The sequence below is a fragment of the Alligator mississippiensis genome, chromosome 8 (assembly GCF_030867095.1).
Source record: "Alligator mississippiensis isolate rAllMis1 chromosome 8, rAllMis1, whole genome shotgun sequence".
In the NCBI taxonomy this organism is placed as follows: domain Eukaryota; kingdom Metazoa; phylum Chordata; order Crocodylia; family Alligatoridae; genus Alligator; species Alligator mississippiensis.
Genome location: NC_081831.1, coordinates 22,523,069 through 22,546,056, shown reverse-complemented (window position 1 = coordinate 22,546,056; position 22,988 = coordinate 22,523,069). Strand labels below are relative to the sequence as shown.

The following is a 22,988-nucleotide window of genomic DNA, read 5'->3' as shown; positions in this document are numbered from 1 at the left end:
CGGGGGGGGGGGGCGCGAGGGGGTGGCCTGGGCCAGTCCGGGGCCTGTCCCGAACTGGGCTGGCCCGGGGGGCAGCTGGGGACGGTTCCGGGGGGCGGGAGCGCAGGAGCCGCTGAGTCACACGAACGACCTTCGCCCCAAGCTCCGCTGGCTCCGGGCTCGCCCCCCCACCGCCAGTGCCCCTCACTCCCGACCCGCAGCCACTGTCCCGGGCTCGGGGTCACATGCGGGGGGATATACGGGACGTTCCCATCACCCGCCCGGTCCTAGCCACGTGCCCCCGTTGGCAGGGGGGAGGTTGCTGTCCCCCCCCAGCACTTCCCCTTTTGGGGCTGATAAGATGCTCCCGGCGGCGCCCGCGGTTCAGACGCCGGATTGGGGCCCCCGCACCGAGCAGGTACCGCCGCGAACCTCCCCGCCACCTCGGGGCCGGGACGCCTGGGTTCTTTCCGGGCTCCGTCTGCCTGGGGGGTCGGGCCCCATCCTGGTCGGGGGTCCCGCTGCCTCGGGCGGTCCCTGGCCGCCTTCCCCGGGGCCTGGCGGGGCTCGGCGCCTCCTCGCTTCCCACCGGGAAGCACCTGCCTCCGCACCCGGTGCGCAGGCGAGATCGATGGGCTGTGACTGGAGGGGCCAGGCGGGGCGTTCCCGGAGGTTGTGGGTGGGGGTAGGTGGAGGCACCGTGGCAGGCTCAGCTCCTATCTCCTCACACCCAGTGCTGCCCGGGCGTAGGGCAGGAAGGGAAACTGAGGCACGGAGCTACGCGAGGGCGGGGAACCCAGGCGTCCTGCCTCTCTCTCTCTGTCTGCCCCCACCCCCACCTTCAGACTTTCTTCCTCTCCCAGCTCTGGCAGGGAACCCAGGCGTCCTGGTTCCTAGCTCCTCCCACTAGACACCCTCCCCTCCCCTCTGGGCAGGAAACCAAGGTGTCCGGGCTGCCAGAGCAAAGAACCCAGGCTTCCCCTCCCAGCACTGGGCAGGGACCCAGGAGTTCTGGCCCCTCACACCGGTCTCCCCCACAGATGGCCCTGACCCTGACCGTGACCCTGGCCGTGGCCCTGGCCGTGGCCCCCACCACAGGCGCACGCCATGGGCTGCGCTTCCTGGCACTGGGGGACTGGGGGGGTGTCTCAAATCCACCGTACCACACAGCACGGGAGGTGGCTACGGCTGCTGAGATGGGGCGCACAGCTGCTGCACGGGGCGCCGACTTCGTGCTGGCACTGGGTGACAACTTTTACTACAGTGGCGTGCGCAGCGTCACCGACACCCGCTTCCAGGTATGGCCCAGGAGTCTGCTGGCGCTGGGAGGCCAGGGCAAAGGCTTAGACTGGGCCCCTGCTGAGAGCAGGGATGCAGCTGGCTCTGGGTAGCAACAGGGTGTAGGGGGGGGCGGGGTTGACAGGGCCTCTGCTGGGGGCTGAAATGCAGCTTACTTCAGGGGGGAGCTGGGGCAAGGGCTGAGATGCAGCTGGCTCTTGGAGAGGATGTTTATACAGGGCTTAGATGCAGCTGGCTCTTGTGGGGGGGAACCTGGGGGCACTGTTTATCCTTGGACCCCTTGCCCAGGACTGAGCTGCAGCTGACTCTGGGGTGGAGCAGGATGGGGACTGCTGCTTAGACAGCATCCCTGCTGGGTGCTGAGATGCAGCTGGGGAGGAAGATGGCAGCTGGGGAAGAAGATGGCAGGGGCACAGATACAGGGCTCCCTCGCCCAGGGCTGAGATGCAGCCACCTCTGAGGTGGGAAGGGGCTGCTTGTCCAGGGCACCTCATTGGGCCCTGAAAGGTGCAGCTGCCTACGGGGGGCACAGGCTGGGCATCAAATCATCTGCGGGCCCCATCTTGCTGCCCTGGGGGCTACCAGGCCTCTGCTGTGCTGGGCAGGCAGATGTGGCCTTACCCTGTCTGACCACCTCCAGGACACTTTTGAGTCCGTGTTCAAGGCTGAGTCCCTGCGCAAGGTGCCCTGGTATGTGGTGGCTGGAAACCATGACCATTCAGGCAATGTCTCAGCCCAGATCGCCTACAGCAAGGTCTCCAAACGGTGGTGAGTATCTGCCCTTCCCCCTCCCCCCCGCCCCCACAGCTGCCGTGGAGGCAGGTGATGACGGTGGTGACTTGGCATGAAAGTGACAGGGTTAATAAGGCTGCTTTATCCTGCAGCCCCCTGGTGCCCCCACTCCCAACCTACAGCCCCCCCCCCCCGTCTCTGCCAGCCCTGCTGGTGCCCCTCACTTCTGACCTGCAGGCCCCTGCCCCCACTCCCCAAATCCTACCTGGTGCCCCTCACTCCCAACCCCCAGCCTCCTGCCCACCACCCAGCCCTGCCACTCTCCCCCGCTGCCAGTGGCAAGAGGGACTGGGAAGCAGAGGATGGTGTGTGTGGGGGTGTGGGGGGGGGTAAGAATCCCTCCCTTAACCTTTGATCTCTGTCCTCTTGCCCAGGAACTTCCCCAACTACTACTACAGCAAGCAGTTCCCAGTGCCGGGCTTCAACACGACGCTGGGGCTGGTGCTGATTGACACGGTGCTGCTGTGTGGCAACACGGATGACTTTGAGGGTGCGGAGCCAGAGGGGCCACAGGATGCGGGGGTGGCACGGAGGCAGCTGGGCTGGCTGCGGCGGGTGCTGGCTGCCTCCCGTGATGACTACCTGCTGGTGGCTGGGCACTACCCTGTGTGGTCAGTGGCTGAGCATGGCCCCACGCGCTGCCTGCTCAAGCACCTGCAGCCGCTGCTGCTCAAGTACCATGTCACTGCCTACCTCTGTGGCCATGACCACAACCTGCAGGTGAGCTGGGGGCATTGGACAGGGTTTTGGGGGGGGCTGATGCCAGGGGTTTTCTCTGTGGGATGCCCATGGGTGGGTTTGAGAAGCAGAGGACCTAGGAGTCTGGGCACCTAGCATAGCCCAGTTCTGGCCACTGAACCCCTGAGTGGGATGGTGCTGAGTGCTGGGCTCTGCTCTCACCCCCAGCCCCAACTGCTGTCCCAGAGCTGGAGAGAACCCAGGTGTCCCAGCTCCCAGCAACACCTACTCTCATACTAACATCCCTTGCTCCCATCCCAGAGAGGGGAGAGAACCCAGGTGTCTAGGCTTCTAGCATCCTCATCCCCCTTCAGTGGGGGGGAGGGTCTGTAGCAGTCCCTGTATTGGTTGTGACTCACCCCCCATGTCCCCCCCCAGCACCTGCAGGACAAGGCAGGTGTGGGCTACGTGCTGAGTGGTGCAGGGAACTTCATGGAGCAGTCACGGAGCCATGCCCGCCGCGTGCCCCCCGGCTACCTGCACTTCTTCTACGGTGAGCCCAGCTCCCTTGGTGGTTTTGCCTACCTGGAGGCCGACGGCAAGGAGCTGAGTGTCACCTACATCGAGGCTGGTGGCAAGGTCCTCTACAAGACAGCCATGCCCCGCCGCACCCACCCCTGAGCACCGCTCGGGGCAGCTGGCTTTGCCCCCCCCGAGCTGAACCAGGACAGCTGGCAGGGGGCAGGGCCCCCACTGCAGTCCCTGCTTGTGGTGGTGTACCAGTTCATGACCCAGTCCTTGTTTTGCCCCTCCCCCCCCAAACTCCCATGCAGCTCCCCAAAGCTGCCACCCTGGGGATCCTCCCCAGTTGCCCCCCATGGCTGGGGGGGGCATCACCTCAGCCCCCAACTCCCATACCCACCCAGTGCAGACCCTTCAGGTACCAGCCCAGCACTGGGCAGGATGAATAGACAGTGCTGCTAGAAGCCTCTGCACTGCTGGATTTTAAACCTGGCTCATGTTTTCCCTCCTCAACCTTCCCCTTTCCCATCCCACCCCCACCAAGCTGGGGGAGGGACTGGATACTGCCATGGGGATCAATAAAGGATGTTCCTATGGAGCCCAGTTGCCTGTGTCTGCTTGGGGGGGAGGGCGGGGGGAGGAAGAGAGGGGGCAGCTTGGACATGCCCTGCTGCCTGGGTCCGGACCTCCCACTTCGTAGTGGCTGCCTAGCCCCAGGCAGAGTCCCTGGGGACTCCTGTGCCTGCCCCCCAAACCCCTGTGCCCAGAGCTGACAGGAGCAGAACACAGGGTCCTGGGGAGGTGAGACCCCAGCACTGTGCCCAGCTTAGGGGCCAGGGGGGTTTAACTCTGTTGGCAGGCAAGATCTGCAGGCTCTGAGCTGGGTGGGGGGTGGATCTAGGCACCTTCTCCATCTGTTGCTGGGGCACAGATAAGGCCTAGCCTGGTTCCAGCCTCCCCCCAGCTCCCCTACCTCTTCCCCAGGCCCCTCACTCATTGCCTAGCTCCCAGGGGAATCTCCAACCACCCCAGGTTCTCCAGGGAGATCTCAGAGGGGTTGCAATCCCCCTCCCAACCCAGCCCTGAAGGAGACAGGGTGGCTGAATCCCCACCCAGCCCAGGGCAGCTGTGTCAGGGGCAGGTAGGTTCTTTCCAGGGGCCTTGGAGCCAAGGCTCTTTGCAGAGAGACTGGAGCAAAGGGGGTTGCAGATACAGGGGGGATGTGAGGGGCTGGGGGGAGGGAGGCTGTAAGCAGGGGTGAGGAGGCCCCTTCCAGGGACACCCTCTGCTGTCCACACTGGGCAGCCATGCTCTGGGCCTGTGGGGACCAATCCCAGGGGGAGTGCAGTTGCAACAGGGGTTTTTCTCAATGCTGGAAGAAAGGGGCTGAGAACAGCCGGCCTGGTTTGGGGATTTATCAGCTGCACAGGGCAGGGCAGATGGCCCTTTATCAGCCAGTCTCCTCAAGCCCCGCCCGTACAGGCACCACCTGGAATAACCCCGGGTGCGTGCAGGGGACAGCACCTCAGAGACTGTCCTGGACAAAATGTGGGGAGCACTGGGAGCCAGGGGTCCAGGGTCTCCTGATGTGGGAGCAGTGCGGACCTGGTGCTGTGGCCAGTGTTGGGGGGTTTTGGGCCCCCTCCAGCCTCTAAAGTGTATTTGGGACAATTGTGGCCCCATTTCCTGCAGCAGAGCCCCACTCAGGCCTGTGCCCAGGGGAGTCGGAACCAGGGAACTCTTGTACAGGCCCCCCGCGGTGCTAGGCTGCAGCCGGCTGGGGGCGGAGGGCAGGTGCTTATACAGGGCTAGGCGGCAGCCAGGGCCTGAACGGTCTCCCACCGCTATATAGTTCACAGGTGTCCGCTTTCGGCTTCTGGGAGCCCCGCCCCTCGTGAGCCCCGCCTCCCACCTGCCAATCACACCAAGTCCCGCAGTCTCATTGGCTGCTGGCGAGGCGGGCCCAGAGCCTTTCTGCTCCTGTTCCGGGGCCGGGGACGGATGTACCGGTCTCTGTTGGAAACAAGGCCTAGGTGTGAGGCTGGAGGCAGGTGGGGGCTCGGCGCGACCCCCCTGACCCGGAAGTGTCCCCTCCCGATCTGGAATTGCGGAGGGGCTGCTAGGCGGGGCGAGCAGGTGTGTGGGGACGAAGGGGTTAACGCCCAGGCTCCGCCTCCCCCTTATCTGTGAGCCCCGTTTGTTCAGGGTGGGCTGAGCCCCTCGGATCCCGCGGGGGGTTGGGTCCCCTGGCCCGGAGGGCGCCTGCATCTGGGGGCTCGGGTCCAGGTCCAGGTCCAGGCTGGGGGCAGGGGGGCTGGATTGTGCTGCCCAGTTTGGGCTGAAAGTGGGGCTGGGCCCTGGTGGGGTTGGAGAGGGAGTTTTGGTCCCTGGAGGTGTTGACCCTGGGCTGGGAGCGGCTCGGCCTGGCTGTGGGGCCAGAGTGTTTCTGGCTTCCCCATCCCAGGAGAGAAAGTTTGACCACTCTGGTGTGCAGGGGCTCCAACTCCTGGCCCCCCTCACCCGGTCCTGGGCAGTCCCTTTGCAGCCCTGCGTGCTAGTCAGTCTCTGGGTACCCTGGAGCAGGAGTCACCACTGGTTAGTCGGTGCCTGACCCCCGCCCTGCCTCTGCCCCCAGGCCGGGATGGGGCGCCGGAAGTCAAAGCGTAAGCCGCCGCCCAAGAAAAAGATGACAGGCACGTTGGAGACACAGTTCACCTGCCCCTTCTGCAACCATGAGAAGTCCTGTGATGTCAAGATGTGAGTGGGTGGCGTGATTGGGGGAGGCGGTAGCGAGGTTTCCATGTGAAAGAGCTGATCCTGGGGTGTGGGGCGGAAGTGACAAGGGCCCGGGGTGACCTGGTTGGTGCTGGCCGGGCCGGGCAGGAAGGGTTTCCGGGACTTGCTTGTTGGGTGTGACTGGGAGATACCAGGGCTGATGTGGGGCTGTGGGTGCCCTGCCCTGGATTCCTGGTGTGTTTCAGCTGGGCCTGGAGGATGGGAGGGGCCCAGTGGCCCCCATGGCCTGATCTGGGATGAGAGAACCACGGAGCCAAGCCAAGCCCAGACCTAGCTGGGAGTGGGGTGACTTGTGCCAGTACGACAGCTCTGACTGAGGCGGGCTGGTCCCAGGAGGGGAGGTGGGCTGCAGCCAGCCCTGTGGCCCCTCTTGCTCTGATCAGCATGTGCCTGATGCGTGTTGGCCTTTTGGCTCAGAACAAGTGTAGACCTGTTACCTGGCAGGGGAAATACCATGACCACCAAGGTGGTTTTCCTACTGCCAGGGGGAAACCACATGCGTGGCAGGAGGTATTACCCTGACTGAAGTAATGCATAGTTAACCCCTCTCTTTGACTTACAGTAGGAGGATCTCAACTACATGCCAACTTTATGGAAATGGGAGACTCCTCCCTAGCTTGCTTCTACAGCCATACGGCTGAGGGCAAGCAAAACTCAGGGGCATCCAAACCACCAGCCTCTGGGCTTGGGCCTACATATAGGATGCCTGCCAAAGGTTTTGGAAGCATCTGAAGCCCCAGGCGGGGTTGGAGGATGCTTGTGGGTAGAAGGGCCACATATAGTTCTTGAATGACTCACATGGATTTGGAATTGATTTGTCTGATTTGACTTGGGACACAACAAATTTTCTGTTTAAAAAAAGAAAAAGCGCCTGATACTTGTGTGTGGCACATGCATGATGTGTGTGGCTGGAGCTACAAGGGAGTAGCAGGTACTCATGTGACCCTTTACCTGCAGCCTCTGCTGTCATGGCCCCATGGCATGTGGCTGCCCGTGACTTCCCTATAAGGAATCCCACCTCCCCTGTCCCTGCTTCCCCCTCCAAGTCTCCACACAACTGTACTGAGATCTAAGCAGGCCCCTTCCCTCCCTGGATCCCATCTTCTCTCTTGTCAGCTGGGACTCTCAGGATATCATCTTCACAGATTCACAGAAGTTTAGGGCTGGAAGGGACCTTGTGAGATTATCAGGTCCAGTCCACCTGCTCTGGGCAGGAAAAACTGCTGGAGTCAAATAGCCCCAGCAAGGTGTATGTCCAGTCTTCTTTTGAAGATCTCCAGGGTAGGTGCCTGCACCACCCCTGCTGGGAGCCTATTCCAGAGACTGGTCACATGAACCGTGAAGAAGGTTTTTCCTTTTATCCAGTCTGAAACCTTCTTTTAGGAGTTTATGACTATTGTCTCTAGTTTTCCCCTGGGGTGCTTTGGTGAATAGTTATTTGCCTAGCCCCTGATACCCCCCCCGATATATTTGTAAGCTGCCACCAAATCCCCCCAAAGTCTTCTCTTTCCTAGGATGAACAGTCCCATATCTGTCAGCCTTTCCTCATATGGCTTGCTCTTCAGGCCTCTAATCATATGAACTCTTCTCTGGACTCTCTCAAGCTTCTCCACATCCTTTTTGAAGTGTGGTGCCCAGAACTGGATGCAGTACTCCAGCTGCAGCCTCACCAATGCTGAGTAGAGTAGGAAAACTTCCTTAGTTTTGATTCAGATGCATTGGTTCATGCATGCCAGCATATTGTTTGCTCTGCTAACTGTAGCATCACGCTGGTGGCTCATATTCATTTTGTGGTCAATTATGACCCCCAGGTCCCTTTTGGATGTGGTGCTACCTAGTGTAGCACCACCGAGCCTGTAAGTTTGTTGTGGATTTTTCCTCCCTAGATGGAGCACTTTACACTTTTCAGTTTTGAACAGCATCTGGTTCTGGTCCACCCATTTAACTAATCTGTCTAGGTCCTCTTGGATTGTCAGCCTACCCTGATGTGTGGTTGCACTTCCCCAAAGCATAGTGTCATCAGCATACTTTGCCAGTATGCTTTTCACCCCTACATCCAGATCATTGATGTAGATGTTGAAAGGCACCAGTCCAAGTACTGAACCCTAGGGTACCCCACTGGCTATCTTCCACCAGGTCGACACAGATCCATCTGTTAGTACTCTCTAGGTCTGACCCACAGCTAGTTTCCCCACCTTCAGTGCCTCAGCCTCACTGTGTCAGGCCAGACCCTGCAGTTTCACCTCCTCTTTGTTCCCAGGCTGTTGGGACATATGGGGCTGGTGGGGGGTGATGCTGGATTTGTAAGTGGTGCATGTCTCCCTGGGAGAAGCTGGAGGTACAGCAGGTTGGGGGCAATTACCATGTATCCCTGTCAGAGCCGCAGTTCCCTCTGCCTGGGGGTGCTCACGACTGGCCTGCTCTTTGCCTCTGTTCCAGGGACCGGGCTAGGAACACGGGCGTCATCTCCTGCACCGTGTGCTTGGAAGAGTTTCAGACACCCATAACGTGTATCCTTGTGCTGCAGGGGGGAGGGGGGTGGTCTCAGTACAGGGGAGCAGCTTGAATGGGTCTTGTCACCAGGAGTGTCTGGAGGTGTCCTGCTCTGCTAAGGTCCTGGTGTTCACTGCCCAGACCCAGGGCTGTGGTGTGGGGAGCTGCTTCCCCCCAGGACTTCTCCTTTCAGCCTGCCTGGAAATGGGAAGTGTCTGGCAGCAGCAAGGTCCTGGCCAGTCATGCGGGCAGGCAGGTGACACCAGCAGAAAGTCTTGGTCAGGAAGGGCCAAACACCAGAGCCTCTGGGGGGGGGTGAAAATTAGGGGTGCACCAATAGAGATCTTTTGGGTCGATACTGATAGCCAATTTTTAAGAAGGCATATCAGCCAATACCGATCCAATTTCTGATACGCAGCCCGGCAGCTTGAAGAGCTGGTAAGTCTCTTGTGGAAGGGCAGGGGGAAGGGAAGGTATATGGAGGGGTTGGAGATTGAGGGCCCCCGCCCCACAGTAAGGGAGGGAGTGAGGCAGGAGCTGGGGCAAGTGCTGCCGGGGCAGGGTGGGGCATGGAATAGAGCTGTGGCTCATCCAGGAGGTGCCAGGGAGGCCCACTGTTGCATACACCTCAGGGCATGGTGGGGGTTGCATGCCCCCCCAGATCTGTGCAGGGCTGGGCAGTTGCTGCTGCAAGCTGGGGCCAGTGTTGAGCTCTTTCTGGTGGGGGCTAGATTGCATTCTGTTCAGGGTGGGCAGCAGCAGTGCTAGGAGGGAGGGCTGCAGGGGCGGGAGCAGCAGCCACCCCAAAATTTGCTGTAGCCCCGTCCCCCCTTACCCTCTTCCCAGTGCTGCTGGTGCCCACCCTGAGCCCAGCCCAGCCCACAGTGGTAGCTGCTCCACCCCATGCAGATCTGGGTGGTGCACCCCCTGGCCCCCCCCCATGCTCTCCCTGGACAAGCCACGGCTCCATCCCACGCCCCACCCCAGCTGGGCAGTGTGTCCTGCCCCACCCGGGCTGGGCAGTGTCTCCTGCCCCAGCCCTAGCCCCACTCCCTTCCTCACTGTGGAGGCCGCGATCTGCCCCCACGTGCCTTTCCTTCCCTCTCCCCTTCCACCACAACAAACTTACCAGCTGGATGTAGCTCTCCAAGCTGCTGAGCTGTGCTTCTGGCTCTATGCATGCTATGGCTGCACGGGGCACTTATCAGCCACATTATCTGCCACATCAGGCAAAAAAAGCCGATTTCTAATATAGTCAATTTTCTTTATTTTGGTGCTGATCCAATATTGGACCGATTGTATGGGTGCACCTCTAGTAAAAACACCACATCCTCCTAGTCTCGCCTTGGTGAGAAGTGGCAGCCTTCTCTCCCTTGGGCTTGGGAGCATACCTGTCTGAGCACAACCCAGCTCGGCTCTGTGCCTCAGTTTCCCTGTCTTTGAACCTGCTAGTCCACAGCTTCACTGCTAATCAGCTTGAGAGCCAGGAAAGACTCCAAAAGGCCTTGGAACCCTTTTCCTTTGAGCCTTGAGGGAAGCACTCTCCTCTCCATATTTTCCCTTGATCACGGCCCTCAGATCTCTCGGAGCCGGTGGATGTGTACAGCGACTGGATCGATGCCTGCGAAGCTGCTAATCAATAGGACCAGTGGAGGGGGCAGGGAGAAGCTCCTCTCTGCCCACAACAGTATTTCCTCCGTGGCAGAGGCAGCACAGGCCCCTGCCCAAGGGTGGGCTAGGAAAGCCAAGGGCCTTTTTATAGCAGTTTTTATGTTATGTGGCTGTTCCAGAACTGTGGGGTGTAGCGTTGGGGCGCTGCTGGGGGCTGGGAGCAGTTTAGACACTGTTGTGGTAGTTAAAGGAGGGGAGGGGGGGTCGTGCTATGCTCGGCCTGGGCGGGGGTAGGGGGTGTATGGCCCCACAGCTGTGGCATTGGCACCTGGGCAGCCAGGCTAGAGCTGGGCTTCTGGAGACTCCTGGGTTCTTTTCCCCAGGCACGATGCAGCGAATAAACTCCCTTCTTGCTCTGTCTTGACCAGTTTTTTGGCTCTGTCCTTGCTGGCCTGGGTTTCCCCAGCCCCGTTTTACAGACTGCTCCCCACCTCTGCCCTGCAGTGTGTAGCCAGGGTCTTCCTCAGGCCAGGGCTCCTGACACTGGCTGGTCCCCCTGCCCCTAGCTTCATACCAGTCCTGGGGTGAGTGCCCAGCACAAGGGAAGATGGGGATGGAGCTGGGAACCCAGGTTCTTACCCTTGGTAGCAAGGTGTGGGGTTAGGTTGGGGATCATCCCTGCGTGCAGGGGGCTGTAGGTGCTATCCCCCTGCCTCTTCCTCCCGTGGTGCCAGCTGACCTTGGAGCTAAACCATGGGAGCGTTGCACCCTCTAGCGGCCAGTGCCTTTGCATCAACCTTCCCCAGTGCCTGTCTGTAGTGACATCCATGTGAATGTGTGTGCACATGTGGGATTTGCTCCCCCCTGGCAGCCTAGCTTGTAGGCCTCTCTCTTTCCCCTCTCATCCTCCACTCATGCCCCAGCCCCTGGTGCCAGGGAGCTAGTGTGTGTGTGTGTGTGTGTGTGTGTGTGTGTGGCTAATGCCCATCCCTAGGGTATCCCTAGAACAGGTTCTAGACTCCCTTCTGTCCCGGCGGTTCTGCCCCACCCAGGGTCATGACCTTGGTCCCCAGACCCACCCACAGCCTTCAGCAGAGGCCAGCAGTACCACAGCTTTTCTCTCTCTCTTTATTGTGCCACAGTAAGGGTAACTGGGAGCAGTGCTGGGAGCAGGGGGTGTTCAGCACATGCAGGCGGGACTGGGCTCGGGCCAGAGGCTTCTCCCGAGCGTCTGCATTGCTGCATGGTTAGTCCACAAGCACCAGCTGAGGAGCCGCCCAGGCCTGAAAGTGTTGGGGGCAGGAGGGGTCAAGTACAGGTGTCTTCCCCCTTCCCTTTCACCTGTGGCCCTGAGCCCTGGCCCCTTGCACCCACTGCCTTGCTTGGACAGATCCCCATGTGAGGAGGCCCAGCCCAACCCAGCCCAGCATCCACACCACCTCCCTCCCCACCTTGCACTAGTGAGCAGCACTCACTGCCCCCTCAAACTCATCCCCAAGGCCAGGCTCTTGCACATGCTGGTGAGTCCCTCTCCTCTCTGCCTTGCTCCTGGGGGTTCCACCATGGGGGCTCTGCTTGTATTTTGCACTAAAATAAGGGGGGAGGGTAGAGGCTGGGCTGGGCTGGGCTGGGGGCTGTGAGTTGTGGGAAGCTGCTGTCTGTCTGCCTAAAGCTGCAGCCAAGCAGGGGGGCCCTGGCCAGTCCCCTCAGCCCCCGCCCCCCAACACCTTCCTCTCCCCAGCCCCCGGGACTCAGGCAGAGTTGTAGAGCTCATAGAGCTGCTCGTCGCCAGGGTTCAGGCAGTACTTGGGGTCGTAGACTTGACGCGGGAGCCCGTACACGGTCATGCCCTGCTGGGACGCGCCCTTGTTACTGCCCATCTGCAGTGACACATGCAGGGTGTCACAGTGCTCCATGCCCAGGGCTGGCTCGAAGATCTGCCGCTTGGTGCCTGGCGCTGTCATGCCCGACTGCGGGGGGGAAGAAGGGGTTAATGGTGCTCCACAGGCTGTGCCCACTCCCACTCTGTTGCTGTAGGGTCTGGGGTTTCCCTTTGCCAGCAGCTGGGACCCTGGCAGGGAGGAGTTGCCTGATGTCACACTGGGGTGAGGCAGGAATGGGCCTGGACTTGGGGGGGTGGGGGCTGGGGGCACCAGGGTAGGTTTGAACTCATGTGCTTGGCCTGGGGGGCAGGGAGGGCAAGACATGGGGGAGTTCAAGGCCATCCTAGTGGCTGGTTCAGGGGGTGTAGAGTGGCCCCTGGGCTGAGGCAGACTGGGATGAGCTTGCCTGGGATAGGGGCTGAACTCTGTGCCTCCCCATCCCCTGGTCCCTGGCACTGAGGGGGCACTCACTCTTGCCCCCAGGCCAGGCTGGGGGGCAGAGAGGGGGGATTTTCTCTAGCACATCCTGTTCCATCTGCCCTGAGTTGAGTGGATCCAAGAACCAGGGACCTGAGGCTTTCCTGGGGGGTGGGGGAGCTGGGGCTGGCACCCTGACTGAGGCGGGGGAGGGGGGTCTCACCTGGCTGGCACCCTTGTTGGTGCCCATCTGGAGGCTGATGGTGGCCTGGTCAAGCGGCTGCTCGTTGCCCAGCTTAGGGTCATAGAGGTGCCGGCGGGTGCCGTAGGCCGTCATGCCCTGCTGGCTTGCAAACTTGTTGGTGCCCATCTGCAGGGAGGCAGAGGGGGCTCAGCCCAAGCTGTGGGGGTGCCCAGGACCCCTCTCCCCCAAGCCAGCATCCAGCCCCCTCACCTGCAGCCCAATGATGTTGCGTCCTTCCCGCAGCTTCTCAGGCTCGAACCGGCGCTGCTGTTTCTCTGCATACTTGACCCCCACATTCACCTGGTTCCCTTTAGTTTTGGCCTACAGGATGGAGAGACCCCGGGGGGGGGGGAGTAAAAGCTGCCCCAGCCGCTGCAAAGCTGGGGTACCTACAACTGGTATCACATCCTGTTCTAGAGCAAGTACCTCCAATCCTGAGTGTCGTGGCTGGGGCTGGTGTGTGGGGGCAGTTCCTGCTCACCCTGGGCTGGTGTGGACACACATAGCATTTGTCCAAGGGCAGCTCTTCCAAGCACAGTAAGTGTCCCGTCTGTCCATGCCGGGCACTTGGGTGGGTTGGGGGTCTTGTCTGGCTGGGGAGGTTGTGAGGGTCTCACCTGATTGGGCAGGGGGATCAGGAGGGTCTCACCTGGCTGGGGTTGGGTGTACTGGGGGCGAGGGCTGGGGAGGTTGGGGGGTGTCTGACCTGGTGGATCGGAGGATGGGGGGATCTTACCTGACTGGCCAGGGCAAGCAGGGTGCTCTGCACCTGGGTGTGGTTGGCATTCTCGAATAGGTCGTTGGCCTCGAAGATGTCATGGGCCTTGACACCATAGCGTGAGATGGCAGTGATGAAGTTCCCAATGTTCTCCAGCTGCCACAGGACAGACACAGAGTCACTGCCAGTCACCACCCCTTGTCCCTCCCCCCCATGGCATTGCCCACTTACCTTGTGCCAGTTCTGTGTGGACTCATTCACCTTGCGTACAGAGCCCGGCTGTAGCTTGTTGATGAGTCTGTGGACAGGTGGAGGCTGAAATGTGACTGCTTCCGAGGAGGGCGCAGGCAGTCACTATAGCACAGCTGGGGAATGGTGCCTCCCAGTGGTGCCCCTCCCCCCTCCCCAAGCACCACCCCCCCAGCTCTCACTCGCACAGGATGACACCGTCCTTCAGCCCCTCCATGAAGTTGTCCCCGATGCGCCGGCCCGTCATTGCCTCAATCCAGGCCCGTAGCTCCTGCTCCCTCAAGGGGTCATACTTCTGGGCCAACTGGTGGGAGGGACAGGGGTCAGAGGTCAGCCTGGCCCCCCATTGCACTGAGAGTGAACCCCTTTGCACCCTGCCAGCCTGGGCTGTTGTGCCTGTGGGGGACACTAGACTCCATATGCCCCCCCATGGGATTCTTCACCCTCCCCCAAAAGTGACAGCCTAGGGCTGACTGGTTTATGAGCCCGCAGTGCCTACGGGGCATCAGGGGGTAAGGCTCCCATGCCTGGTGCCAGGATGATCCTTGGCATGGCTGAGATGTAGCCAGCTCCAGGCTAGGACAAGGTCTGAGGCTGTTTGAAAGGTGGGGGTGTCCAAGATGGACCTGAACATCTGGGTTCCCATCCCCTTCTGCCCTGTAGAGGTCAGGCCTCCACTGCACCTGTTCCCAGCTGCCTGCCTGCCCAGGCTTGAAACCGGACCTGGTCCACTGTCTGTAGGGCTTAGGGGAATGTTTCCTCACTAACAAGCTGCTAGCACTGCGCTGGGGCCTTGCCTGATCCCAGCTGAGACCAGTGCTGCTCATGTCACCTCCCACCCTGAGAGAAGCATTGCTGGGTTGGGGGTGCAGCTCAAGGATGCCTTGGTTCTCATTCCCCTCTCCCCACCTCGGCTACAGCCCTGGCATCCCGTAGACACTCCTGGGGATTCCTGTTGCTCTGTGCCCAAAGCCCCCTGGGTCTGGCACCAGGTGGGGAAACTGAGGTACAGAAGCGGAGCTGGGTAGGCCAGCCTCGCCCCTTTCCTCTCCCCCTCCTGGTGCTTGGTGCCAGGGCTGCCTGCCAAAGCAAGCAGCAGGCGCTGGGTGGGAGGAATTCACCAAACTAGGGAGAAAAATGGGGCTGGAGACTTGGCCCTAGGTGCAAGGGGCGGGGGAGGGAGTCATAGGAACTGGGGGGGAGGGGGTGATAGACCCTGCTGTTTGGTACCCCCTACCCCTAGCTCTGCTCCCCTGCAAAGCCTCTCCACCCCAGGCAGCCCCACCTTGCCCATGCGGTTGCCTGTCCTGCCCCCCTCCAAACTGGGTGTCCCCCCCCCCCCCAGCAGTGCTGGGGAATGGGTGAATCATTGCTGGGGCTGATGGGGTGGGGGTGGGGGGGTTCATTCCCTGCTTTGGGAGGGTAGTAGGATGGGGGGGAGGTAAGAGCAGGTGGGGTTGGGAGCCCAGACAGCTGGGTTCTCTCCCTGCTCTGGGAGGGGAGCTCTCATGGGGACTCCGGATGCCTGGGTTCCATCCCAGCGCACAGTGCTGCTTCCTTGATGGCGGGGTGGGAAGCGGGCTGATCTCTTTAGGCCTTGGTTTCCCCGGTTACATCCACGGGGCCTTGGCACAGCGAAGGCCTGGGCTGCCACTTCCCCAGAGCACATACAGATCCCAGACATCCAGGCTTCCCACACCCTGCTCTAACCCTTGCGCTCCACTGTCCACCTAGAGCTGGGAGAGAACCCAGGTGTCCAGGCTCCCAGCCTCACCTGCTTTCACCTGCCAGGCCCCCACTCCCTTCCCAGAGCTGGGGAGAACCTAGGTATTAAGCTTCCAGGGACACCCCCCTGCTCTAACACCCCAGTCCCCACCTCCTCCCAGAATCAAGATCCCAGGCGTCCAAGCTCTCAGCCCCCACTGCTCTCAACCCTCCCACTGAGAACAAACACCTGCCCACATCTGGCTGGGGGAGGTTAGGGGGAGTCACTGTACCCCCACTAGGGGGTCCCTCAGTTTCCTGGGGGGGGGTCAGAGCAGGGCCCTGGCCAGCTGGCAGGGGCGCTAGGGGCGGGGGTGTCCTGCGCCAGGGTCTGAATGTGGCTCCAGGCCTTATATAGCATCTCCCTGCGCCACAGAGATTCCCCAAAGCCGGCCTTATATGGGCAGCAGCTCCAGCAGGAATCTGGATGGGGGGGGCACTGGGGGGACTGGGGGGGACTGGGGGAGGGGGAGCCAGGCAGCCAGAGCTGGGGGGAGCAGGGGTCAGGGGGGTGAGGGGGTCACTGGCAAAGCACTGGGCATGGCTGGTGTGAGGGCTGCGAGTGTACATGTGTGTGCACACGTGTGTGTGTGTGTTAAACCCTCGCTGGACCCACCACATGGGCAGGATGGTAGCATCCCGCCAGGGGTGGGGATGGGCTGGGGGGCACTGAGGGCCCATTGTGGGGGGGAGGCTCAGTCCATCTGTCTGTCAGCACTTGGTCAGCTCCAGCCAGTCCTCACTATCCCACTCCCACCACTCCACTGCTGGCTGCGCCCACCCCAGAGGTGGCTGCATTCTGTCCTGGTGTGCCGGGGGGGGGGAGAAAGAGTGAATGGATAACACAGGCCCTGACCTCTGACCCCTGACTTCTGATTTGCCCCACATTATCACCAATGGGGACACTGAGGCAAGGGGTAGGGAGGGGCCAGTCACCACTGAGACAGACCCAGGCATCCTGACCTGCCATTTCCCCAGACTCAGCTGCAGCAAGGCCCTGCCCCACCTGGGGTAAATGGGGTGAGATGCCTCCACTGTGGGTTAGTCCCATAGAGGGGGAGGGGATGAATCCTCTCAGGGGTGCCAAGCTGCCCCCAAACCCCTCAGCCAGGGGACCCCAGGGGGGTCTGCCCCATGTCCATCCTGGCGGTGCCCCCAAACTGCACTGTGGTGCTTTAAGAGTGAACAGGCCCAATCCTCAGGCCCTGGGACCAGTCTGAGCTGGGACCTGCCACCACCCCAGCCTGCCCCCCCCCCACTGCCCCATGTACCCCAGTATCATCTCCCAGGCCCCATGTGCCCCCCCAGGGCCCTGCTGGGGGAAGCAGCACCCCAGGCCAGTCCTGGGGCCCTACCTTGCTCTTGACTTCGGCGGAGAGCCCATAGGCTGGGCCACGGACGAAGTGGGCGCTGGACATGCTGCTGTCTGGACCTGCTCTGCCCAGCTGCTGCTCGTCTGCTGCCCCAGCCCTTAAGACCCCGGCTGGGCCCGGCCACCCCCACCCAACCCCCGCTCCCCTCCCCGCAAGCTGGGGGCGGGGCTCCCCCCCAGCTGATCTCAGCCCCCTGGTATTAGCAGGATGGTGTCACTTTTTCCAAGGTGGGGGGGCAGGCCTGGGCGGGCAGAGGGGGGGCAAGGTGCTCCCTTGCCCCCCAGCCCCCCTCCTGCTCCCGCCATCCCTGCTCTCTCCCCTGCTGTCTGTTCCTCTCCCTCGCTTTCCCTTCTCCTCCCTCCCATGCTCCCCTCTTGCTCCTCCTCTTCTCTCTTCCTCCCTCCCAGCTTCCTCAACTCCTGTCTTCTCCAGCCCCCGGGGGGCTACCCTGGGGTCCTCTCTTTCCCAGCCCCCCATACTTATCAAGTAGCCACCTGGGCTGTAGGGCACCTGGGTTCTCCCACCCACTCACCATGCCCTCACTCAGGCTGTGGGGGGGTGGGGGGGGTCACTGCCCCCTGCCTCAGTTTCCCCATGGAGTAGGGGCCTTGTGGAGAGGCAAGGGGGGTTAGGAGCAAGGCCCTCCCCCCTCGGCCGACATAAGCCCATACCCCTTCATTGCACTGGACTGCGCTGAATCAGCCCCGATAGGAAGAGTGGGATGTGCTTGTGTTCCCCACTCCCCCAAGAAGAGTCCAGGAGAGGATGGGGCCAGGACAGAAGTGAGCCAGGGGCCAGGAATTGGGGGGCATGCTGCATGAAGGGGCTGGAGACCCAGCAAACTTGTCTCATGCCAGGTTGGGGGGAGCTGTTCAGCAGCACCCCCCCAATCTCAGCTCTCCCCTCTCTACAGTAGTAGAGCCTGGGGCTGGGAGCCAGACCCCCAGAGCCAGAACCCAGGAGTCCTGACCCCCAGGTCCTCCGGCTTTGATCGCAGGCCTCCCCACTACCCCCCAACAGCTGATGATAGAAGCCAGGCATCCCGGCTCCCAAGACCCCCTGCTCTAGTCCCATGCATTCCACCCCCACTCCCAGAGCTAGTTGGAACCCAGGTGTTCAGGCTTCCAGCCCCCACCTCCTATTTGGAGCTGTGGAGAGGCCCCAGGCCCCCTCCCCAGAACTGTAACCACTAGATCCCCGTCTCTGGAGAGCCCAGGCGTCCTAGCCAAGCTCCGCCCCCAGCCTTGGGCTCTGTTGCCTTATAAGTCCGGCTCCCTCCTGGCCCTGGCACGCCATAAATCTGGGGGTGGAGGGAAACGGGAATGGAGCCCGCGGGCCGGGCCGGGCCAACCCGGGGGGCTTTGCGGTGCCAGGTCCATACAGCGCCGTATGGCCCACTCGCGGCGTGCTCAGGACACGCCCCTCCTCAACCAAACCACGCCCATCACACAACAAGCCACGCCCCCAGTTCCGTCCCCTGCCGCCAGGGGGCGTGCACGGCTTATTAGCATCTGGTGATTTATTCATGAGGGGGGAACACCCCTAAAGTGAGATCACAGCCCAGCCTCTCCCTTCCTCCCTGATGACGCGACGGTGACGTAGGGGGGCTCCCTACGCCGTGCACCATGGCCATGTATAGCCCCCTTGGCGATCAGTGGTGACGTCATCGCCCGCATATGCCGGGGACCCCCGGGGTCGGCCCCGCCCCGCCCCCTGCACCATCGTGGGGGGAGGGGGGGGAGTGAGACATGGTCCACGCAGGATCGAGGCCTGGGGCGTGGGGTGCACATCCCCCGGGGGGGGGGGAAACTGAGGCAGGGAGAGACCTGACCAATTCAAGGACCCAGCCAGGATCGGGGCCCCTCCCGCCAGGATCGATACTCCCGGCCCCGGAGCAGAGGAGGTCCCAGGGAAGGCACTGATGAAAGCCAGGGCTGCTACCCTGTAGGCGGGGAAATTGAGGCACGCAGCCTGGCAGAGGGGCACGAGGCTGGTGCAGTGGCACGACGGGGGCGGTGGTAGGCTCCCCCGAGCTACTTTTTCTGCACGGCTCCCGCAGCTGGAAGGGATCGAGGGAGGGCCACACGGGCCGAGATGCCCCTGGGGGTCAATTCCAATTTAGTTGCCCCCTGGGGAGGTAATCCCAGCCCAGATGCCTGGGAGGGTAAATCCAGCCTAGAAGGCCCAGGGGGGGAGCACTTCCAGCCCCGATACCCCTGAGGAGTAATTCCAATTCAGAGTTTCCTGGGGGGAGCAGTTCATGCTCCTAGAGGGGTAATTCCAGCCCAGATGCCCTCAGGGGGGTAATTCCAATCCAGATTTCCCGGGGGGGGGGACAGTTTTAGCCAGATGCCCCCCACTAGGGGTAATTCCAACTCAACTCAGGTGCTCCCAGGGGCAATTCCAGTTTAGACGCCCCCAGGCTCCGCGGATGCTGGTCCGGGTCATTGCGGGGGGTGGGGGGGGGAAGGGTGGCGCGAGGGTCCCCGGTCAGAGCTGCTTGCGGGGCGCGTGGCAGGCGCGGTAGACGCCCCGCAGGATGCGGTACATCCAGACCAGGTTGAGGACCTCCAGGGCCAGGCTGGGACCGATCCAGGCGGCCTGCACGGCCGGGCCCAGGCGGGCGTACTCGGGCGTGCCGTGCCAGGCCAGCACGCGGGCGTAGTAGGTGGGGATGACTGCGATGCGCACAGAGAAGAAGGCCACGGCCATGGCCACCCCGTTGGCCCGCACCGGCCCCGAACCCCGCGGCCACCCTGCCGCCTCCAGGAACCACCTGCCACAACGGGGGCTCTGTCACTTTAAGAAGACCCGCCCCCTCCTCCGCGCCAGGGGATTGGCTGAGGAGAAAGGGGGCGGGGTTTCGCTGTCTGAATTTGCTGAGAGCCTGCGCCTGGTGCTGGGGGAGAGAAGTGACTCCCCCAGACTGGAGCGAGGTCCGCCCAGGGGCAGCAGAGCTGGGGAGGGGGCTGTAGGACGGGCCAGGCCAGATGCCCCCAAACTCACCGCAGGTTTACGAAGGGGGTCGAAAGCTCGGAGAGGAGGCGGAAATTGGCGAAATACGGTAACACCCCGCGGTTCTGGAGGTGAAGGACACCGTCAGCCCCTGCCCAGCCCCTCCAGGACCCGGTACCTCTCGCTCCCAACCCACAGCCCCCCACGGGCTGAAACGTGCCTCTCACTCCCGACCAGCAGCCCGCTGCTCCCTTCCCTCTGCCCCAGCCGGTGACACTCACTCCTGACCCGCAGCCCTTCCCCCCCACACTGACCAGCACGTAGCCGTAGGCGTACAGCGCCGCCACGTGGTGACACACGAAGAGCGCGTCTCCCATCGTCTTCCAGTAGCGGCCGAGAAGCAGCAGGTCTAGGGGCGGGAGTGAGAAGGAGGGGTCACCCCCCTGGGTCTAGCCCTTGCAAACACCCCCGGCTGCTCTGGGGTCCGGAGGGGGGGCTCAGACCTGCTTCAGAGGGGGGGACCCCTCAGCTCCAAGGGGTGGGGGGGGGGGCACGTACCATAGAGCAAGTAGCCGCTGATGATGGCCACGTTCAGCTTCACTAGGCGGGGGTCGCCCCTGCGGGCACAGGATGGGGGGGGGTGAGCTCATGGACGGCAGCTCGCAGGGACCGACAGTACACCCCCTGGAGTCCCAGCTTCCCCCTCAATGCCAGGCCCCTGCCCCCCCCCCCCTTCCGTCCTCCCCCCCGGTCAACTCCGGCCGCGGGAACAAGGAGCTCTTTCTTTCCCAGCACAAAACGGCTCTTCATGCCCGCGGTGCCATGTGACGCCCGCCCCCCGCCCAGGCCTGGCACCTCCTCCCACGCTCCCCACCTTCTTGCCACGGCTGGCAGAGAGGGCCTGGGAAAGCTGCCCGGCTCGGGGACTTGGCTGCGGTTACAGAGCGAGGGGCTGCGGGTCGGGAGTGAGGGGCACTGGCAAGGCTGGGGGGGGGCAGGGGGCTGCAGACCGGGAGTGAGGGGCATTACCAGGGCTGGGGGGGTCTGCGAGGCGGGAATGAGGGGCACTGGGGGGCGGGGGGGGGGGTCTCACCATATAGGATCCGCGTTCACGGCCGCGTCGTACCAGAGGATGTAGAGGCAGAAGCTCCCGACCAGCAGCGCGTGGAGAGTGGACACGCACCTGGGGGCAGCGCGGGGATGTCACGGACAGACAGGTCACCCCCGCGACATCCCTTGACGTTCGGGCCCAGGGAGCCCGGACACCTGGGTTCTCTACTGGCTCCGGGGGCCCGATCCTGGCCGGGGGAGGGGCGGTACCTGGAGTCCCACTCGATGCGGCGGGCGGGGGGCAGCGCGCAGTACGGGGGGCAGAGCGCCAGCGACAGCCGGGGGCTCACGGCCGAGAAGCAGAACTGGAAGCCCACGAAGCTGGCGGCCACCACGCAGTAGCCGAAACGAGTGGAGTCCTCCATGGCGGGGGGCCTGTGGGGGCCCGCGTCAGCGCCGACCGGCGGGGCCCCTCACTCCTGACTCGCAGCCCCGCGGGACCCCTCACTCCCAACCTGCAGCACCCTCTTTAGAGCTGTTGATGCCCCTCACTCCGGACCCGTAGCCGCCCCCACCCCCGACGGTCCCTGGCTCTCGCTCTCCCGGGCAGCCGGAGCCGCGGTGTCCCCAGGGCAGCGGCAGCGCCGCGGAGATGCCAGCCTTGCCCGGGTGGGGGGCGGGGACCTCCTGGGACCAGGGCCCAACTGGCGCCCAGCCCGGTGCTGCCCCCTCCCTCCCCCGGACCTCAGCCCCCTCCTCGGCTTGGGGAAAGGACCCAGAAGCCCTCGGCCTCAGCCCCACCCCGCCCTCTACCCCTTTCTCCCAGCTCGGGGCAGAACCCAGGAGTCCGGGCTCCCAGACCCCCACGTGCTCCCAGCCGCCCAGAGGACCCAGGGTCCTCCCAGCCCTGCATCGCTGTCACCGAGACCCGGCGACCCTTGTCCGGCCACGTGTGCGGGGTTGAGCGGAGATAATCCCCCGGGAGCAAAGGCCACGGCTGCGGGGCGGGGCGGGGGGGGGTTGGGAGCCCGGACGCCTGGGTCCCACCCGGTGACGTGACTTGCCCCAGGCGGGCTATTGCCACACACGGCGGCGGACGAGCTGGTGCCGGCTCAGGACCGCCGCGTCCCGCCTCGCCCGCCTGCGCCGCATGACCCCAGTCCCGCGTGGATCGTGTATGTGTGGCCACGGGGGGGGAACAGGCCACTGTCACTGCTGCTGTATGCAAATCTATGCAAATGACACCTCACTGACAGGCAAATACAGCGCGGCCCTGCATTCCCGCGTGGGGAACTGGGAGCGGGTGCCGGACCAATCGCTGAGAGCAGCGCCTCGTTGGTCTAATTAATATGCACCCGCGGAACTGCTTATTGGCCGCGGCCTGGATTTGGCAGTGACAGGGGAAAATGAGGGGGGGCGCTGATTGCATATGCAAATGAGGAGCCAAAAAGCTATTGACACGAGCCGATATTCAAATAAGGCGCAGAATCCCGATGAGCCGTGATTTGTTCCGGCACATTATTTGCATAGTGATCGTATGCAAATGAAAGACAGCGGTTGCGGGAGCTCCTTGCATATTTAAATAAGGGGTTGGCGAAAAATGTGCGCGGGGGCTTTTTTGTTTAACAGCGGAATATTCTAATGAGGGACTGGACGGCCAATGGCGTGGGCGGGTTGGCTGTTTAATATTAATTGTTATGCAAATGAGGCCCGAGGTCCCGTTCCAGTCCACGTCGCTCCCACCCGAGTCACGCGCGGGCCTTACTGGGCGGGGTGAGGGGCTCCGGGGGGTGGGCGGGCACCAAGCGGGTAATCCGGGGAACATCCCAGAGCCGGGGGTGTCACGCGTGGGGTGGGGGAACGGCAGTGCGGGGCTCCTCCCATGTGGGCTCAGGCTTCCCACCCCACCACCGCTCCGCCCCCGGCACGGTGTACCCACCTGCCCGCTCCTGCGTCACACGAGTCCCGGCCACGCGTACAGCCCCGCCACTACCACATAGAGACCCCCCCACCCCAGCTGGGAGGGGGAGTGGGGGCGCTGCACCCAATCCCCACGCAGGACACGCCCACCTCCTGGGATAGCTCCGCCCCTTCCCCGCGAGCCGAGGCAGGTTCCCGGGGTGCGGCACCACCTGGATGAGGGGAGGGGCCGGACGCCTGGGTTC

The 22,988-nt window shown here is 62.8% G+C and overlaps 4 protein-coding genes across 6 annotated transcripts; 2 read left to right on the top strand and 2 right to left on the bottom strand.

The window, feature by feature from the left end:
• Positions 1-111: 111 nt before the first annotated feature.
• Positions 112-3,868, top strand: ACP5 (acid phosphatase 5, tartrate resistant). The gene is made up of 5 exons (XM_006262323.4): positions 112-397; positions 1,020-1,277; positions 1,919-2,046; positions 2,445-2,790; positions 3,187-3,868. Exons 1-5 carry the CDS (start codon positions 341-343, stop codon positions 3,427-3,429), a joined length of 1,032 nt encoding a protein of 343 aa, XP_006262385.2. The 5' UTR covers positions 112-340; the 3' UTR covers positions 3,430-3,868.
• Positions 3,869-5,223: 1,355 nt separating this feature from the next.
• Positions 5,224-10,594, top strand: ELOF1 (elongation factor 1). 3 transcript variants are annotated; one of them, XM_014605690.3, is made up of 4 exons: positions 5,224-5,321; positions 5,906-6,027; positions 8,506-8,576; positions 10,138-10,594. In XM_014605690.3, exons 2-4 carry the CDS (start codon positions 5,912-5,914, stop codon positions 10,200-10,202), a joined length of 252 nt encoding a protein of 83 aa, XP_014461176.1. In that variant the 5' UTR covers positions 5,224-5,321; positions 5,906-5,911; the 3' UTR covers positions 10,203-10,594. The 3 variants fall into 3 exon arrangements, with proteins under 3 accessions (XP_014461176.1, XP_019343730.1, XP_006262386.3); XM_019488185.2 differs by having other exon boundaries at positions 5,241-5,303; XM_006262324.4 differs by having other exon boundaries at positions 5,255-5,406.
• Positions 10,595-11,282: 688 nt separating this feature from the next.
• CNN1 (calponin 1) lies at positions 11,283-16,934 on the bottom strand. The gene is made up of 7 exons (XM_019488184.2): positions 16,801-16,934; positions 13,864-13,985; positions 13,664-13,730; positions 13,451-13,588; positions 12,925-13,035; positions 12,694-12,840; positions 11,283-12,140 (listed from the first exon to the last, which is right to left on the bottom strand). The coding sequence occupies exons 1-7, from the start codon at positions 16,861-16,863 to the stop codon at positions 11,922-11,924; spliced, it is 867 nt and encodes a 288-aa protein (XP_019343729.1). The 5' UTR covers positions 16,864-16,934; the 3' UTR covers positions 11,283-11,921.
• A 1,385-nt stretch (positions 16,935-18,319) lies between these two features.
• Positions 18,320-22,584, bottom strand: LOC102573635 (TLC domain-containing protein 4). The gene is made up of 6 exons (XM_014600729.3): positions 21,094-22,584; positions 20,867-20,956; positions 20,332-20,390; positions 20,088-20,182; positions 19,825-19,898; positions 18,320-19,594 (listed from the first exon to the last, which is right to left on the bottom strand). The coding sequence occupies exons 1-6, from the start codon at positions 21,246-21,248 to the stop codon at positions 19,309-19,311; spliced, it is 759 nt and encodes a 252-aa protein (XP_014456215.1). The 5' UTR covers positions 21,249-22,584; the 3' UTR covers positions 18,320-19,308.
• Positions 22,585-22,988: the final 404 nt, after the last annotated feature.